General features: G+C 39.4%; 2 protein-coding genes across 3 annotated transcripts; one reads left to right on the forward strand and one right to left on the reverse strand.

The window, feature by feature from the left end:
• Window positions 1–6: 6 nt before the first annotated feature.
• Tmem131 (Transmembrane protein 131) lies at window positions 7–12,913 on the reverse strand. Its single transcript, XM_076438089.1, has 23 exons — window positions 12,260–12,913; window positions 11,411–11,475; window positions 11,305–11,333; window positions 10,815–10,898; window positions 10,607–10,730; window positions 10,424–10,537; window positions 10,221–10,343; window positions 9,983–10,146; window positions 9,675–9,861; window positions 9,489–9,597; window positions 8,705–8,964; window positions 8,211–8,627; window positions 7,908–8,096; window positions 7,609–7,837; window positions 6,584–6,965; window positions 6,225–6,440; window positions 6,002–6,141; window positions 4,399–5,639; window positions 3,908–4,235; window positions 3,222–3,649; window positions 1,968–2,178; window positions 1,715–1,896; window positions 7–889 (listed from the first exon to the last, which is right to left on the reverse strand). Exons 1-23 carry the CDS (start codon window positions 12,351–12,353, stop codon window positions 800–802), a joined length of 5,406 nt encoding a protein of 1,801 aa, XP_076294204.1. The 5' UTR covers window positions 12,354–12,913; the 3' UTR covers window positions 7–799.
• A 331-nt stretch (window positions 12,914–13,244) lies between these two features.
• Window positions 13,245–17,013, forward strand: LOC143215780 (RNA-binding protein 28). 2 transcript variants are annotated; one of them, XM_076438230.1, is made up of 11 exons: window positions 13,245–13,422; window positions 13,547–13,704; window positions 13,775–13,943; window positions 14,019–14,365; window positions 14,425–14,795; window positions 14,875–15,241; window positions 15,479–15,647; window positions 15,728–15,945; window positions 16,034–16,183; window positions 16,269–16,649; window positions 16,811–17,013. In XM_076438230.1, exons 1-11 carry the CDS (start codon window positions 13,404–13,406, stop codon window positions 16,925–16,927), a joined length of 2,466 nt encoding a protein of 821 aa, XP_076294345.1. In that variant the 5' UTR covers window positions 13,245–13,403; the 3' UTR covers window positions 16,928–17,013. The 2 variants fall into 2 exon arrangements, with proteins under 2 accessions (XP_076294345.1, XP_076294334.1); XM_076438219.1 differs by having other exon boundaries at window positions 13,246–13,422; window positions 14,869–15,241.
• Window positions 17,014–17,094: the final 81 nt, after the last annotated feature.

The following is a 17,094-nucleotide window of genomic DNA, read 5'->3' on the forward strand; positions in this document are numbered from 1 at the left end:
CAGCAATTACCAGTCTTGAAGTGTAGGTACACATTTTTATTTTGTTTTGTATACATCACAACTTTGTAAAATATTTTGGAAACTTACTGAAGAAATTTCTACAAGTCAAGACTATAAAAATCACAGTTCTCACTCGTTCCAAGTAACTTAATTATTACTTCATTATTTTTTTTTTTGTGTAACACCAAGACCAACGTTCTCTGAGTATTGTGATCACCATTTCTTTTCTTTTTTTTTATATACGTTTTGTGTAGAAAGTACGACGAGAAACGAAGACGGTAGACAACCGAGAGGCATTAAATTCCATAAATCAGATATCTTATTTTTCTCGCCCTCCGGATTAATTTGTGTTTCAATTGCTGCGAACAGAGAATCTCGTTTCGGATCGAGGAACAGGAAAAAAAGAAAAGAGAACGTTACATGTGCGATTCCCCAGGTCAACAGAAAAAATTTCAACGTATCACATTGTTTCGAGCCTCAATGAATAACACAGATTAACAATGTGTCGCAACACGTGGATGATACTTCAACAAGTTACAAAGACAATTTTGACCGAAAACGAATTATTCGGTATTATTATTATGCGAGGTACTATTCAACAAAATATCACAAATCCGCAAGAAACATTGAAGAACAACGAAAAAACCCAGCAAGTTTTTCCCTCTTTAAGCGTTGTCAATCACAAAATTGTGTCGCTAATAAATTACGTTATTTACTTCTCGTATTCGAAAAGAAAAATGTCGTTCAACCAAGTCTACGATATCACAAGGTATAATATCGGGAATTGTGGGAACAGGTTTTAGTCTTCGTGCTTCTTTTTCCATGTTTCGGTGGATGACGGTGTCCATATTGTACTGAGAGAACGAAACGGATCGAAACCGGACCTTTCCTGCAAATCACAGTTCAGTTGATTCGTTAAAAATGTTCTTTCACAGCCAAGTACGTCGACAAATAAAACAAATTCTTAATTTGGTCCCTCTAATATCATCTTAGGCTCTTTCGTGTCGCACGATCTGTTGAATAAAGTAATCATGGTTTATAGAAAAGTTATTCTGTACCTCGAGTTCTATTACTTATTTTTAGGGAGTTCTTGTCGACATCGTTGGCAAAAGGAATGGTTATCAACATTACATAGCCAGAAATAATATGTATATCAATAATTACTATAACGGCGATCGAAATCGATCGATATTAGTTGAGGTGAGGAGTGTTTCGCATCACTGCGCACGTGCCGCCTGAGCTCGGCGAGAGTGCTCACTCAGTCAGTTAGTCAGACGGGCCGGGATCGCGGATTCCAGCAGGAGCGGAGGACCAGGGACTGACTATTTAGGGACTGAATCATCCAGAGTTACCCTGGCCTACTTCAACAATCCTAAGACAGACCATTCTTTTTTTTTGCACCTTCAACCACCTTCAACAATTCTGTCCTTTGACAGAAATCGAGTGGTTATTAACGATGTGGGTATTTTAGATCGTGAGACACAAAACTCCATATGTTGAACGATCTACTCCTATGCCTCGTCTGCGGTAATACATATGTATGTAATATCCAGACTGCGGATCTTTATGCAAAATAAAAATTGTCTGCGTCGATTACGAAAAATAGAAACCAAATAGAATGTTCTTTCTTCTCTCAATAATCTTAATAGATGAGAAATCATATTTTGTTATAAATGCATAAAGATCCGTGAGTCTAGCAAAATCTTTTCCTCACCTGCGTGTCCGGTTCGGTCGGTAAAGAGGACAATTGTGAATTTACAGGCGGGGTAGCTGCCCCCCAAGGACCCGCAGCCCAAACACCACCTGTGTTCACCCCCCAAACGCAACTTCTTTCCTCCCCAACTGCTGCCCTTGTGTATAACGGTTCCCAATTTGCTTCGACTGACATCCAATTATCTGCAAAACCCAATACAAACATTATAAATACAGAAGAATATTTAATTTCAACAGTTAAGTTAGTTTCTTACCCCTTAACGTATCCGCCAGCATCGAAGGTGGCTTCTCAGGGGACCTCGACGATTCCGTGTAAAACCCGCTCGTGTTATCCGACAATAAATTATTGTATACGGGTCTATCTTCCCATAACTGACATCGCGTGTCCTCTTCAGGGCTCTCCAGTTCCATTAGGGGCTCGTCCGTTTCTGGAAGATCATCGTACGGCACCAGTTCTCGTTCAAACTGAAATTTAAAGACGCAAGGTTGAACACGTCATATACAGTGACTCCCACTAATATTCGGACACTCTTAAAAACACCATAACTTTTTTAATATGGAAATATACGACCTGAAATTTTTGGAGAAGTTAGAACAATTAGTTTGCTACAGAACGTGACAAAAATTTTTGAAGAAAACTGCAAGTTGTCGGAATTGCAGAGAAAATACTAAAAGTTGTATTTTTTAACTTTTTTATGTGGGCTTATAAGGAAAATTTACAAAACACGTGTCGTAGATCTGTATCGATTAAACATATTCTGAAAATTTCATCAAAATCGGTGGACGTTGTAATGAGCTACAAACGTTTAAAAATGGTAAAAATTGCAGTTTCTCACGATTTCCGGTCTCTAACTGCAGTAATTCTAAGGATTCTTAAATCTTTCAATGTCTGTCGTTTTTTCCCGCATCAACCGATTGCTATGAAACTTTCACAGTGCATATAATTGACACAGATCTACAAAACGTATTTTATAAAATTTCAATATAGGCCCGCATAAAAAAGTTGTAAATTGCAACTTTTAGTATTCTCTCTACAATTCCGACCAAATGCAATTTTTGAAAAAATTTCTTTTCACATCCTGCAGTAAACTAATTGCTCTGGCTTCCCGAAGAAGTTCAAGTCGCATAGTCCAATATTAAAAAAGTTATGGTGTTTTTAAGTGTGTCCGAATATTAGTGGGAGTCACTGTATATAAAGTCGACTGTATTTCCTAGACTCTGATGTTTTTGCACAATAAACCTTAATGCTAAATCCCATTTCTTTTTTGCGTTGAGAATTAGCTTCGGATCGACCGATCCGTAAGCCAGAAACAATTTAAGGAATCCCATTTGTCACTAGGTTTATCGAGCACTGAATGTGAGCATTTTATGGTCGTATTTGTATCTATCAAAATGTTTAGTCATTTTTTAAATAGCATGTACCCAAAGAAATCAATTTGCTGAATAATTCTTCACTGGGTGCGTCTTTACGATCTCTAAACTGAGAGTTAAATGATTTTGTGATTTACCGGCGGTTCAGTGAAAGCGTTCATGAAGTAGCTATTCGAATGCTGCAAGGTATTCTGCATCTTCAGGGGGTCCTGACTAAGCGGCTTCTCCTCGATAGGCTGAACACGGAGGGGTGGGGAGCTAGACAACATTCTGTAGTCGTTCGCCGTGTGTATCATTTCCTGACTGGACTGTTGTTTAGTATAATCTATATCTTTGGTATCGTTGCTGAAGACTGTCGACAATGTATGCGTAGTCGTCTGCGGTTTGTGTAGCTTGTTCAAGCTCGAGAACGGAGAGATGCTCTCAGGACTCCTGGCCACGACATCGCTGAATTTCGCGCGATTTTCACCCCAACAGGACGGGGGCGGAGGTAATGGAGCTGACACCGCACCCAACGATCGCGACGAGTCTTCTCTTTGGCTAGTGCTTCCGTTTAACGATGTTGCTGCAACAATTAAATCCGCAAATTTATCTTCGATACTCCTCTTTCGCTGTAATTCTAGAATCCCCCTCGTAAACACACTGGCTTTAAATATCTTTTCGAAGATATTAAATTACGAGAAGATAAAAATTTCGGACTACTTCTTGTTGGAAAATAGAAAATGTTACATTACGAAAATACGAAAATTTCAGACTACTTCTTCTTAGAGTAGATTTTTCAAGAAACGAAATTATTGTAAGAAGAACACGGAGGATAGGACACCTTTCGCATGCGTTTTGTCCATTCCACGACGCTTCTGAGATCCTTTGTCTTTCCTCGGAGGATTCTTGTTCTGTCGAGGCAGCTTGCACGACGACTCAACGGTGCGGGACGAGTGTATGTGATGCTTTATAGTTGATCTTGTCGTGCTCGTTTTCCACCTATTCGGATTGTTATGCCTCTCTTTGTCATACTCGTCGTCGTCGCAGTCTCCCTCGTAATTATCCCTATAGTCCACACATGGCACAGGCGTGATCGATTGCGGCTTAGTCTTCTTGGTCACCGGCTTCCTTTGCAGCTTCTCAGACTTTCCGCATGGCTGATCAAAGTTCTGTAACAAAGAAAACCTTAATATAGATCACTCCGGCTATAGGAAAAATCTTCCGACGAGCAATCGATCGTATTCGAACGTTATAACATTTTTCTTTAAAATGAAATTTCTCGAGAACACACAAAAAAGGTGATAAACAAAATCTATGAGAATTTCGATGTACCTTACACGGCGGCGGGTCATCCTGAATAGAGCTCTCGGTCGTTGTAGAAGACGTCTCCTCCTCGGACAGCTGAATGTTCCTGTGACTGCTATTCGACTCGAACTTCTTAAACGAAACGTGACTATTATTGTTGCTGCCGACCGAGCTCGGTTTCCTCTTGTTATCCAGCTTGCTGTTCCTGGTGTTGGTCAACAAGCCCGTTGTGTCGACCTGCACCTCGTGATCCACCAGTTTCGTCTCCTCCTTGACCATCTGACTCGACTTGCCCTTCCTGTTCGTCACAGGACTCGACTTCATGTACGTGTTCACGGTATACTTCTTCTCCTGTGTCCCCTGAACGTCCGGGAACACGGTCTCCGACAAACAATTGTCGGTCTGCACCTCCTGCCCGTTATTCTGCCTCTTGTTGTTCCTCTTCTTAGCCCCGAGCGCGATATTGTTCATGACATTGTTACCGTTATCCAACGAGAGCTCGTCGCAGCGTTTGAACGACAGCAAGTCCTTCGTTTCGGTATCCAGCTTGAACCTGCGTTCTTCGTCAGCGGACCAATCCGGGATCTTCAGGCCTTTCTGCGTGTTTTCCTTCTCTTTGTACTTCTTCACGTTCATCAGTCCCCAATCTGGATAAGTATCCTCCTTCTTCGCTGCCTTTTGCTTCTCCTCGCTAATCAGCTTCTCCTTTAGAGGCGCGTCCTGCGTCGAGTGCACCGGCATGTTCGATAGCAATCTCAAGTCGAAAGGAGGCTGTCTCGGAGTCTCTCTGGTGAGATTCAGAGGTCCTCTGAGCACTCTGTCCGCCTCGAGGAACGAGATAGAAAGGATACAGATCAACAAGATCGACGACAGACACATAGCTGCCCACTGAAGTCCGCATTCCCACGAAGGTCTCGTCAAAGCTGCGCTACAGTCCTCTAAAGACTGTGGAGGCAACGTCGCCAGCAAATTTAGCGTCACCATGCCGTTCTCTATGTCGCTGTCCGACCCTAAGCTCGTTGCTATCACCAGCTTCCTCTCGATCCGCGACAATGTGAAGTCTGGAGTGAAAGCTATCTCAATCTTCTTGGTCGCGTTCGGAGCCAGGCTAAACGGCATGCAATTTAGGACTCGGAACCCGTAACCCTCGCAGCGGAGACCGTTGATGAAGAAGTCGTACACTTCTATCGGCAATTCGCCAGTATTCCTGGCCATAAAGGACCTCTTCACTGTTATGTTCGGCGCGGGATTCCTTTTAGATTGCTCTCCTATAATCGACAAACAAATCATATATTAACATGTGCTAGTCTGATTCAAGCCGGAAATCATTTTTTAATATTTTTAACGTGTGGAATGATATACACTGAAGCAATCCACGCTGATTCAGCTTCATCTCTAATTATATTAGAGATTCAGTGTCACTGAAGCAATATCGAGCAACTTTTTGCCGCATCTTGAGTCGCCTTCTTCTTTTTGGAAGAAGATAGACGAATAAAACGTGGCTCGATGTTGCTTCAGTATGGACATAGCTTAAGATTAGACACCAAACGGTGGCCGATCTTAGAGGATAGGCCTTGCGAACACTGTGTATCGCTTAAACAGTAGCACCAAGGTAAAGAAACGTACATACGTTCGCAATCTTTTAGGTGTTTGTCGGCGAGTTCGAAAAGCAACGGTGTGGTGGAACCTGGCTTTCGATTTCCGAACCTGAATTGTGCATTCGCCCCTTGCCCCATTACACGAAGTACCTCCAAAATCGTCATGTTGTTTCTAGAAGAAACATAATGTTTTTAATCGGTATTCGACAGCGATTGTATCTATTATACCGTATTATTTGACAGAGAGAGATATACCTAATGTATAAAAGCCCGGACGACAATGTGGGCGAGACCGGAGTGTACGACACTCGTATCGTCCTCGACTCGGAACGTTTCAAATACACAGAAATCGTCTGTGACGCTACCGAAACGTCCCACTGTTTCTCAAACTGTTCTCTATCCTCTACACTCTCCTCTAACTTAAACTCTTCCGCCACTGCAGACCCACATTCTACGCACGCGAATTTAAACCTACAAACAAACACAACGCATTAGACATCTTGCGAATTAAAATACAGGGTGACAAGAAATGACAGAAATGATTAACTCCGTTATTTGTTGTCACCCTGTACAATTCAAAAGATTGGTTTCGTTTATGAACGAGTACCACGTACTTGGCTGGCAACGAATGATAGAGCCTTGTCCCTTGCGGGTAATTCCAATCCATTACCAGCTGTATAAACAAAGGACTGGTACCCGGATTGTATAGTTTAATCGATCTGTAAGACGTATTCCCAACCTGCGTTAACGGAAACACCACGACGACTTTATTCTTATTGTTACCGAAACCAGTCAATAGACTGGGCCAATACGGTTTAATGTTCAAGAAAAATTTGTGCCCGCGAACTTCGGTAGTGTCTAGACGCATCGTTATGTTCTCCCACGAACGGCCGCCCGTCGAGTTCAGGAAACGCGTGTATTTCGTGTTCAACAGATTCAAATCGGAGTCCCTTGTGTGCGATGGGAGGTCCAATGTGTTTAGCCACTGTTTACCAGCTGCAATAACACCGTTGCGTTATCGAATTGTTGCAATTACCGTACAAAAATATTCTGCGGTTGTCAGGAAGAACGCCGCGTGTCACACAATTTCACTTTCGAGATATTGCCGTTTAAAGTTTTCATCACTAATGAACTTTGACGTATAACATTTTTTCTGGTAAATACCAGAATGTATAAATTATTTAAAACCTTTTTGTATTTAACCTGTTTGCGCAAATTCTTATTATAAGACTATAAATTAATATATTAGCGAGTAAAGAATGGATATTCAGAGAAATTTTGTGTAATATTTTTTAGGGGAACACTAACAAATTGTTGAAAGAAATACAGTAAATGGGTACCCAGTTGACTACACAAGGGTTAATTCGTAAACTGAAATTTTTGAAATTGTGACACGCGGCGTTTTTCCTGACAACCACAGATATTACAGCAAAACAGGGAGTTCCAACTTGCAGTTCGCGAACTACACGCAACTTCGTCCCTGTCCCCTGCGCCCCACTAATTCTACGGCTGTGCGTAGCAGTGGGAAAAGGTTTGACTAATGGTGGAGACCTCGCGGTTCTCGGAAGGGAACAAGTTGGACCTCCCTGCAGTAAATGATTTGTAAACATCGAATACATTTAAAAAATGGAACGCTCACCATTAGTCTCCAACGACAAACCCAAATAACAATGATGTTTACAGGTCATGGATTGTTCGATTCTAACTGAACCAACATAACTTTCGCCCTTCGTTATAACCGGCATCGACGCCTCTTCCAAAGGAATATACTTTATTCTATGATCTTTGTAAACAGGTGCGATTCGAGTCACTTGCATGGGTCTCACGAACGTTGAATACACTTTCACTTGTTGTACACAAATCGACCCCTGCAAGGAAATACGATTTCACAAAATATTCAATTTTTTTAATCGTATAAAGATATCGGTGATGACTCACTGGAAAACAATCGGTAAAAATAAGTTTCTTCAAAGAGAGCCTCCCGTACGCCACCCGCATGTAAACTGGTAAAATGAATTTCTCGTAGGTGGTCCTAACAAAAACGTCGCCCACTATGGTGTCCTCCTCGACCATGGGGGTCTTCACTTTAATCTTAAAGATGGCTAAGTAACCGGGCTTTATGTATTGCTGAAATTATAGGAAATGTTTTTCGATTCGCCGATGCAATTTAAGACAGCAAAGGAATTAAAACAGTCTAATCGTTGTAATTTGAAAAATGTGGAGCAAGAGATTTTCTCTTACATTGCCGGTGTGACTGCACACAGTTATATTGCGAAGCTCCTTGTCCAGAAAATCAGCTGGCCCCCTGTGGCATCCCATGAGCTCCAGCACTGCTCCCGGCATGTTCACGCCCCACACGTGGAGATCGATATTAATCGGATTCTGATTTTCCAGAGCAAAGATAGCTTCGCTCTCGGTCCCACTGCTAACTGTGCCAAAATTCATCGTGCCCTCGTCAGTATCCCTCTCTTCGGGCACGATTTTCCTTACTTTGCCATCGTAACTGAGCAGTGGAACCTCCGTCACGGAAACATTCGAATGAATCAATATCGACGACTCCATCTTCACGTTGTCCGTCTTCCTATCTTTGGCAAGTTGCAATGAAAAAATATTCACCTTCTGCTCAGGCTTTAGCACCCTCGGGATAAAATTTTTTATCTGACAAAAATTTATACAGATTATTCTATAAATTATCATTTATATTGCCTGAATCTGGTTGTTTCAAGTATGCTTACCGTGAACAGCGACTTCACGTGTGTCGACATCGTGACGTTCGTGATGGCTAACGGTAATTTAAATTTGTTAACGACGCTAAAATTCCGCGCCTGATTCGACTGAAGGGAACAATAATGCGTAGTTGATGCGTTTACTTCTAAACCACCCTGTAGAACTTGTGCTATCCATGGTATCGTTAGTTTCTGATTGGTGCCGCCGGGACCCATCGCTTTAATCACTAGCTTCCCTTTGAAATGTTGTAACTCTAAACCTGTCTTCCCTGGAAAACAAACATATACGGATAAATATAGTTGCATCCTACACGCCCAGCTTAAATACATGCACGCGATTTTATCAACACTATGTTTACGAGACGCGTTCTAATATATTTAATCACGATTTTGTTGTGATCTTCTCAATTATTATAGTATATATTATCGAAAGAATGGCTACAAAATGAATGTTCGTAAACCTAGTGTTCGAAACGCAGAAAAATGTCTCGGACGAATGTTGTATGGTTTCGAGGACAGGGCACATTGTGATAATTATTTGACCTTGTGATGATCTTGAGAAGCTTTATGACCTTGGTAAAACCAGCGTGACCGCGCAAGAGTTCCCAAGATCGTCGCAAAGTCAAATAATTATTGTATACAGGGTGGCCTGTGATTTACAGTGCAAATACGGTCAAAAAAATTCAACGACTCGAAGCCAGGAATAGTTTTGTCATTTTTAACTTTCCTTTTCCCTAACCCATAATCTGGACAACAATTCACAGGCCACCCTGTATAATATCAGGCCACATACAGTCATAAACTAGTGCTCCAATCGCAATCGGTATGTCCGTGTCTCCTGGAATTATCGCTTGCTCAAAGTGAAGTTTCAACGCTTTGGACACCGGCGTGCTAATTATATTCTGCGACAAAAATAGTACGTTCGTTTGTAACGATAATAGAATAGATAAACAATGCTGAAGAGCAACGAGACGCTCACCATAATTTTAATCGGTTTTTTTGCCGAATTCTTCAAAGCGATGGGGTATTGTATGGGGGGCTGTAACGATCCTCCCATACCTAAATTGATTACACCGGAACTTCCGCCCCAATGGAGACCAGACCCACTTTTCACTTCAACTTCGACTGTCACGACAAGCAGTTCCGAAGTATTGTTTACTTTAAGCCTACAACATAAACATATTATCATCAATCAAATTCTGTATACTGACTCCTGAAGTCATTCGAGTTTAGCCATTATCGGAAAAAATTCGGAACACCCTTTCCGAGTAATATAAAGCTACGTACCTAATATACGTGGTATGGTTTTTCTCTGCGTAAGCATTAAAATGTAGTCTTATAATAGGCTTTGTTTGATATGGTGGGATTTCCCATAGATCGCGCGAACCCTCTACCTCTCCTGATGGCAATTCTAGCTGAAATTCTCCACCGCTACTATATACTTCTAGAACCTTTTGATAAAACACAATTTCAAGATGAACGCACGAGAGAATGTAAATTACAACATTTATATTTGAATACGCACTTGTAAAGCTTCCGGATGTGGATTGTGCATATATATAAGTGGAGTAAATGTTGCATTTAAAGGTAATTTAACACCCACTACAGGTCTGAGTCGATAAGGGCTACTGACACTTATTCCTTTTACCTGAAACAGTGACATTCTATCGTTAGCCAGAGGGAAAATAATTGAAATCTGTACCGTTACAGATATCTTGAATTGGTTACTTGGTATTTTATAGTTCCATCTGTAGTATGTATAAAGAGATGCGTATCAATATCACCTTCTTCTCGACCGAGAAAAACAACATTGAACGTTGTGTTCCCGAGCGATGGTATTACCTACGCAAATCGAATGATAATAATTACCATCTCGAGGATCATTTATTACGTACAAGTGTATAGACTTACTTTACTTCGAAAGAACGATGAATGGAAATGTCGTGTATTTCCAGATATCGATAAAAGATGGATCGTTTTGTTGTGATCTTTATTAAACAAGATCACAGTTTCTTGGTGGGGTATACCAAGTTGTCTGAAAAAAAGAAATATATATCGATTTTACGCAGTTCTATGTGAAATATGTACAATCAACATTAACATCGCACACCTCGCTCACCTTTCTTTGAAGTCCAAAACATGTGGTTGGAAATAAACATGGGACAATGCATCTTGTGTTTTGTCTTCATTGGCCGGGGCGTCCCTTAAAAGACAGTTCGAGTATTTGAATGAACGGTGCCAGAAATCGTTCCGTATACTTCTAATAGTGGAAATTGAAAATAGGAAAGGTACAAGAAAAATTAGTTCGAAACGACCACAGTTAGTAAAGCAGTGTTTAGAATTTCAAAGCGTTGTTTAGACGTGGTACTACGATGAGATGATTAAATGATTAGAACATTAATGTACATAATGTGAAGTCTGCATTATTAAGTTGGAAAAAAGACTTTCTTTTTTTCATAGAAGACTGTTCTTATCTTATCGCAAGTAATCAAATCATCAACGCGAGACTACGATACTGTGCGCAAATGTTTCAAGTATAAGGAAGGATGTTTGTAATGAAAACCTTTCCTACTTCCACTCACCATTATTTTAATGAGTGTTATGCTTACCCAGCACCGTGCACTGTATTGGTAAATTCCTGGAAAATAGATTGATTAATAAAATCATTATATTTAACAATAGTATTTAAACGTTAGACAAACTAGTATCACTGACCTTATGCACAGACATAGGTATGTTGTCCAAAAGGTATTGAACATCATTGTCATCTTGTACGAATGCTGAAAGGGATAGAACCGTTAATTAGAAACCGTTTTACAAGATCGTCTTCTTATATTCGACATGTTTTTTAAAATTACCCCTGGCACTAGAACAGTTACTATAAATCTATTGATGGCGTTGTAACTTTATATCGAACGCTCTACCGTAACAGTATTAATATTAGGTTGATACAAAGATAACCGAAATTCTCAAATGAAACCAGTTGGATTCGCAAACGAATACAAAAGATTTCTGATGTTGAAACAGAGATCTAATGCTCTGTTGTTGATCGAATCATTAGTGAAAATATAGAGATATTGTTGTTCATCTAAGAAATTATGAATGACAAAGATGTTGCGGTTACTGTAGATTTAAAGGGAAGTATAGTGCGGAGTTATGTTACGCGATGTTGTCAGAGAAGGTGCAGATTTCTGTCAGCACAGCCAAGACGATTGAACGAACCGTTCCGTTTGAAATTAACAGACTGAGGAAATGAAAATGGAGTTTTTCCAAGTAAACAGAGATATGTTTTCGTGCACGAATGACATAAAAAAAAGTTGTGATTGTACACAAAAACATCTATATTTTTTCGGACTGGCAGTTATCCGATTCCCAAAGGAAAAATGACAAATCCTCGACCTTTGGAAATCGCGATACAAAACGTTGAAATAGAAAAGTCTCGATGCAGGCTGAAAACATGGAAATTTTGCGTAAACTAACAATGCACTGGTATCGTTTCGGCTGTGTATCGTCTCATTGTCAGTGTGATCGCGAAACGTTGAAATAGCGTAAATACGTGCTTACCATTATTGTGTCCGTGTAAGGACGGTCGAATTTGTGACGTCAACTCGAGAAACGTTAACAAAAGGAGGCAATAAAGTGCTTTTAACTCGGTCATAATAATCGCGTTTCACTGTGTTGTTTGCTGTTTTGTCTTTAGCAGAAATGAAAATCCGCTTTCGGCCATACTTTCGCCACTATCGAATTCTGGAGTATCGATTCTACTTCCGTCCGATTTGAAACCTCTTCAACAACGGATTTTCTTGCGCGACCGACCGAAATGAGATAGATTATGTCCGCTTCTCGCATCTTTTATTATTATATCGATACACGGCTGATATCCTGATGCTTATCCATTAATCTATCGGGGCCTCTTGTTCGCAATTAGGTTCGCCCGTCGAATCGTTGTTCGGCTCTTGGACAACTTTCGACGTTCGATGAGTCTATTTTTGACGGGAATTTTTGCGTTCGATTGAACGGTTTTAAACGGCTCGAACGACCACTCAGATCGATTGTTATTACAAAATATCTGCTTCAATTTAAATAGATAAATTATAGTGCACTTTGCAGCGTGTAATTTGTCAATTACACGGTTCCCAACAAATTTGCTCTTCGTTCGTGTACTTCGTTATTTTAATGTATAAATAATTGTTTATCACATATCTATATATTATCGCTATTATTAATTTATTATACTTATGTTCAATATGGCTCGTCTGGGCTCGTCCAATCCTGTCGTGTTACTACGGAAAATTTTTATATCTTCTTTATACTGTCTATGTCAGTTTTGTAGTTCCCGATTGAACCGACCAATCGGAGAGCGGTAACGGGCTCGGAGAACATTCCGCGCGAAATTTGTAATCCGTATTGAAAGATTTATAATTACGTATTATTTGCAAGAGGGAAAATTCTGATTATTAACTATGGTGATAAACGGTTACAAAATAAGAACATTGTATATATTTGTTTTGTATTTTGTATTTTTATCAGCAAGTTATATTAGCGCCATCTGTTCATGTATTTAGTACACGCGGTTACCATAACCTCAACTATAAACATTTGTGGTTGTAACATGCAGCATGAGAACGAGTTAAATATATATTGAATATATTAATTACGTTAAATAATTAGACGTTTTATTGTGCGATTGTAGCAGTACGCGTTCGCCATGCGGAATACGAATTATAGTAAGTGTTAACGTCATGTTTACAGCAATTTTTGTGTTCTAAATAAAATGATCATTTATTTAAATCATTTAATTCAATTGATTATTGACAACTTTTTAATTCGTGCCTATTTCTAACTCTGTAGAGAATAAAGGAGACAAAAAGAAACTTTCTTGGATCTACAGAAAGAAAATAAAGGCACAGAAATATAGAAGAGCAGCACAGAACTCGAATAACAATGCACATGACAATGCAAACGACAATAAAAAGCCAAGGATTATTATTCGTAATCTTTCGTTTAAGGTGAGTGGATTCTATAATCGTGTTAAAATCAAAATGTTAAAATTTAAATTTATTCATATTCTGCTTGTAGGCAACACCGGAGGATATCAAAAGATTATATGCGCCGTTTGGTCAAATAGACGACATCAATTTTCCAAAACGTGCCGATGGTTCGCCCGTAGGATGTTGCTTTGTTGAATTTAAAGAATTAGGAGATGCATCAAAGGCAATATTTAATACAAATAAAAAGGAATTCCTTGGTAAAACAATGTTCCGATGCCCTCTTGTACAATATTATTTATTAATTGCATTAAGCTAAACAACTATTATTTCAGGCAGAGTAATAAACAGTAGTTGGGCTATATCGAAGTCAAGATACTGTGAGAAGCTGAAGAAGGAAGCAGAAAATGCAAATGCTGCAGATCAAGATGAAGAAGACGGGGAAGACGAGGGTCATGAAGAAGTCGAGGAAGACGAGGGACATGAAGAAGATGTCGGAGATGCGCAAGAAGAAAAATGGGTGTGGAGAGAACTATCGCCTGAGAGAGAACCAAACCAAATAAAGACGGAGAAAGAATCGCCCAAGAAAGAGGAACCAGCGAGAAAGGAGCATAGAAAGTTTCTAAAAGAAAAGAATAAGAAGAAGAGAGCAAGGGTCGTAATAAGAAATTTAGCGTTTGATGTAAGTAGAGACTTTTAATTGTTCGTTTCAATGTTTATTTGTACATTCATTCGTTCTAGGCGACCGAGGAACATTTAAGACAGCATTTTGCTCAATATGGAACAATAGAAGACGTAAACATCTTGAAACGAAGCGATGGGAAGAGCGTTGGCTGTGCATTTCTGCAATTTGACCTTGTGCAAAGCGCAGCAAAGGCTATATATTATGCAAATTTGCAACCGCTCCTCAACAGACCCATTGTTGTCGATTGGGCGGTACCCAAGAATAAGTTTGGTACAAATGATACGGATAACACCAATGAGAGTGAAGTAAAAGTGAAGGTTGAGGAAGATGATGAAGTGACAGTGAAGGTTGAGAAAGAGAGTGATACTGAAGATGGACCTGCTGTAGACACTGCAGAGAAATCGAATCCGAATGAAGAGTTAGATAGGTAAGTAAACGTATTTATTAAGTCTATTTAATATTGCCATTAAGATAGGATTTATAAATGTTCTTTTTAACAGCAATAGAGGGAACAGAGAGGAAGATGGTTCGTCAGAGTCGGTTGCATCTGACGAGGATGATCAAGACATTAATATTGAAGTAGAGAGTAACGGTAAAACCAATGACGAGGAATTATCCGAAGATGACGAAGATGTGGAAGAAGAAGAAGAAGAAGAAGAGGAGGAAAAGGATATAAAGGAACAAAAACGTCCTCGTTACGAGTCTCACGATGTTTCCGAAGGAAAGACGGTTTTCTTTAAAAATGTGCCATTTTCCGTGAAAAATGAGCAATTAAAAAAATTCGTGGAGCAATTCGGACCTGTTTTCTACGCTCTCGTGTGCATAGACCCGCTTACAGAGTACTCAAAGGGCACGGCGTTCGTTAAATTTAGGGTACGTTTAGGTTTACTCAGTCTGCAAATTGTGGTGGAAATCGGCGGTCAGGGAAAACAAAAATTGAAAATGACAAAATTGTTCCAGGCTTTGTTTTAAATTAGAATTGTCCTGACTCCGTTTGCATCGTAAATTAAAATTATAATTATTTGACTTTGCAATGACCTTGGGGAGTGATATATTATAAATATCGCATCAGTGTTGCACTGAAAAATGTATTGCTCTATTATATTATAGAATGTTGAGGATGCAGAGAAATGTTTGGCCGCAGGAAAGGATTTAGAAATAGACGATCAAATAATGGAGGCGCAATTGGCAATAGACAGAAACGAGATCGAAAATAAAGCAAATTCGAAGCAACTGAAACAGAAAGACACCAGGAATCTGTACCTCGTGAAAGAAGGCGGTAAGACTTGAAAAAATTTCAGCGAATACCAGTTTATTGTATTTTAAAGGCACTTGTAATTGTTTGAATTTATCGTTTAGTTATAATGGCCGGTAGTGCGGCAGCCAGTGGAGTCTCGGCAGCAGACATGGCAAAACGATTGCAAATTGAACAGTGGAAGTCGCAGATATTGCGCAATTTGAATATGTTCGTCTCTAGAATTAGGCTTGTCATTCACAATCTACCACCGACGCTAGATGACGCAAAGTTTCGCAAAGTCGTTGAACGTCATGGACCCGCAGGAGCAATCATTCGAGAGGTGCTTTTAAATTCAATTCAGTCATTTAAAAAATGCTTATCATTGATAATAGAAAAAACTAACTGTAAAAACTGTAATTTTGTTCAAGGCACGTGTCATGCGAGATCTCAGGAACGTTGACGCGAAAGGAGTAGGAAAATCAAAGGAATACGGATTCGTTTCGTATACAAAACACGACGATGCACTTCAAGCACTGAGAAATATAAACAATAATCCTAACGTGTTCAATCCCAAAAGAGTAGGTACCGCCACAATTATATTATATATTTTTATGATTTATTTTCTTTGAAATTGAGATTATAACGCTTCGATTATTTTTATAGCGACCAATAGTGTCCTTCTCGATAGAAAATCGAGTTATGGTGAACGCTAAACAGAAACGAATTCAAAAGAGTCGTGAAAACAATCCTACTTGGCCAGGGAACAAAGCTAAAAGGAAAGGAGAAGCGACAAATGAAGAAACCCCGATAAAAAGATCGAAATTTGGTGAATCGAGTAAATCCGAGGTTAACGAGGCAGGTAAAAAACCATTTGTAGGAATGGTTGCCAAGCAGGGTGAGAATAAATTGAGGTCGAAGTTCAAATTGAGGAACCAAGCTGCGGTGCACCATCAGACAGTGAAGAAAGAGAAAAAGATGAAGAAGTTTTCTCAGAAGCTGAAGGAGAAGAGGAAAAATAGGAATGAAAATAAAAATGAAATCAAAGTTAGTACTTCATCTACATAATCGCGATGCTTTAAAATCGGACTGTGAATTTTATGCGTTTCTACAAAAAATATTAAAGTACATGAAAGATCTATAGTCCGCTATAATGTTTTCATTCCGATTCATTTACTAATACTCTTTTTTTTAAATCTTTTTTGCAGCCGAAACAGAGGACGAAGTTGAAAGCCGAAGATGTGAACTTAGATAGACTTGTAAATAGTTATAAAAATAAATTACAATCGATAGAGTTAAAGAAATCCAAATGGTACGAGTCATAAAGTTCGTACATTGCAGATCGTAGAAAAAATTCATCTTCTTTCATATTGTAAAAACGATGTCGCAAAATGAAAGATATAATTGGAAATATACACCAATCATTGATTTGATCAATCAATTTAATTTGATCAATATAGCATTATGTAAAATATTAATTTTTTTAACTGAA

Source organism: Lasioglossum baleicum, chromosome 2 (assembly GCF_051020765.1).
Source record: "Lasioglossum baleicum chromosome 2, iyLasBale1, whole genome shotgun sequence".
Taxonomy (NCBI): Eukaryota; Metazoa; Arthropoda; class Insecta; order Hymenoptera; family Halictidae; genus Lasioglossum; species Lasioglossum baleicum.

Excerpts from the sequence above, each read along its gene's own strand:
- Tmem131 (XM_076438089.1), bottom strand. The coding sequence starts at position 12,353 with ATGACCGAGTTAAAAGCACTTTATTGCCTCCTTTTGTTAACGTTTCTC. Across the intron at positions 10,731-10,814 it reads GTTTTGGACTTCAAAGAAAG|ACAACTTGGTATACCCCACC; the intron begins GTGAGCGAGGTG and ends TCTTTTTTTCAG. Across the intron at positions 10,344-10,423 it reads ATGGAACTATAAAATACCAA|GTAAAAGGAATAAGTGTCAG; the intron begins GTAACCAATTCA and ends TCACTGTTTCAG.
- LOC143215780 (XM_076438219.1), top strand. Across the intron at positions 13,705-13,774 it reads TTCGTAATCTTTCGTTTAAG|GCAACACCGGAGGATATCAA; the intron begins GTGAGTGGATTC and ends TTCTGCTTGTAG. Across the intron at positions 16,650-16,810 it reads AAAATAAAAATGAAATCAAA|CCGAAACAGAGGACGAAGTT; the intron begins GTTAGTACTTCA and ends TCTTTTTTGCAG.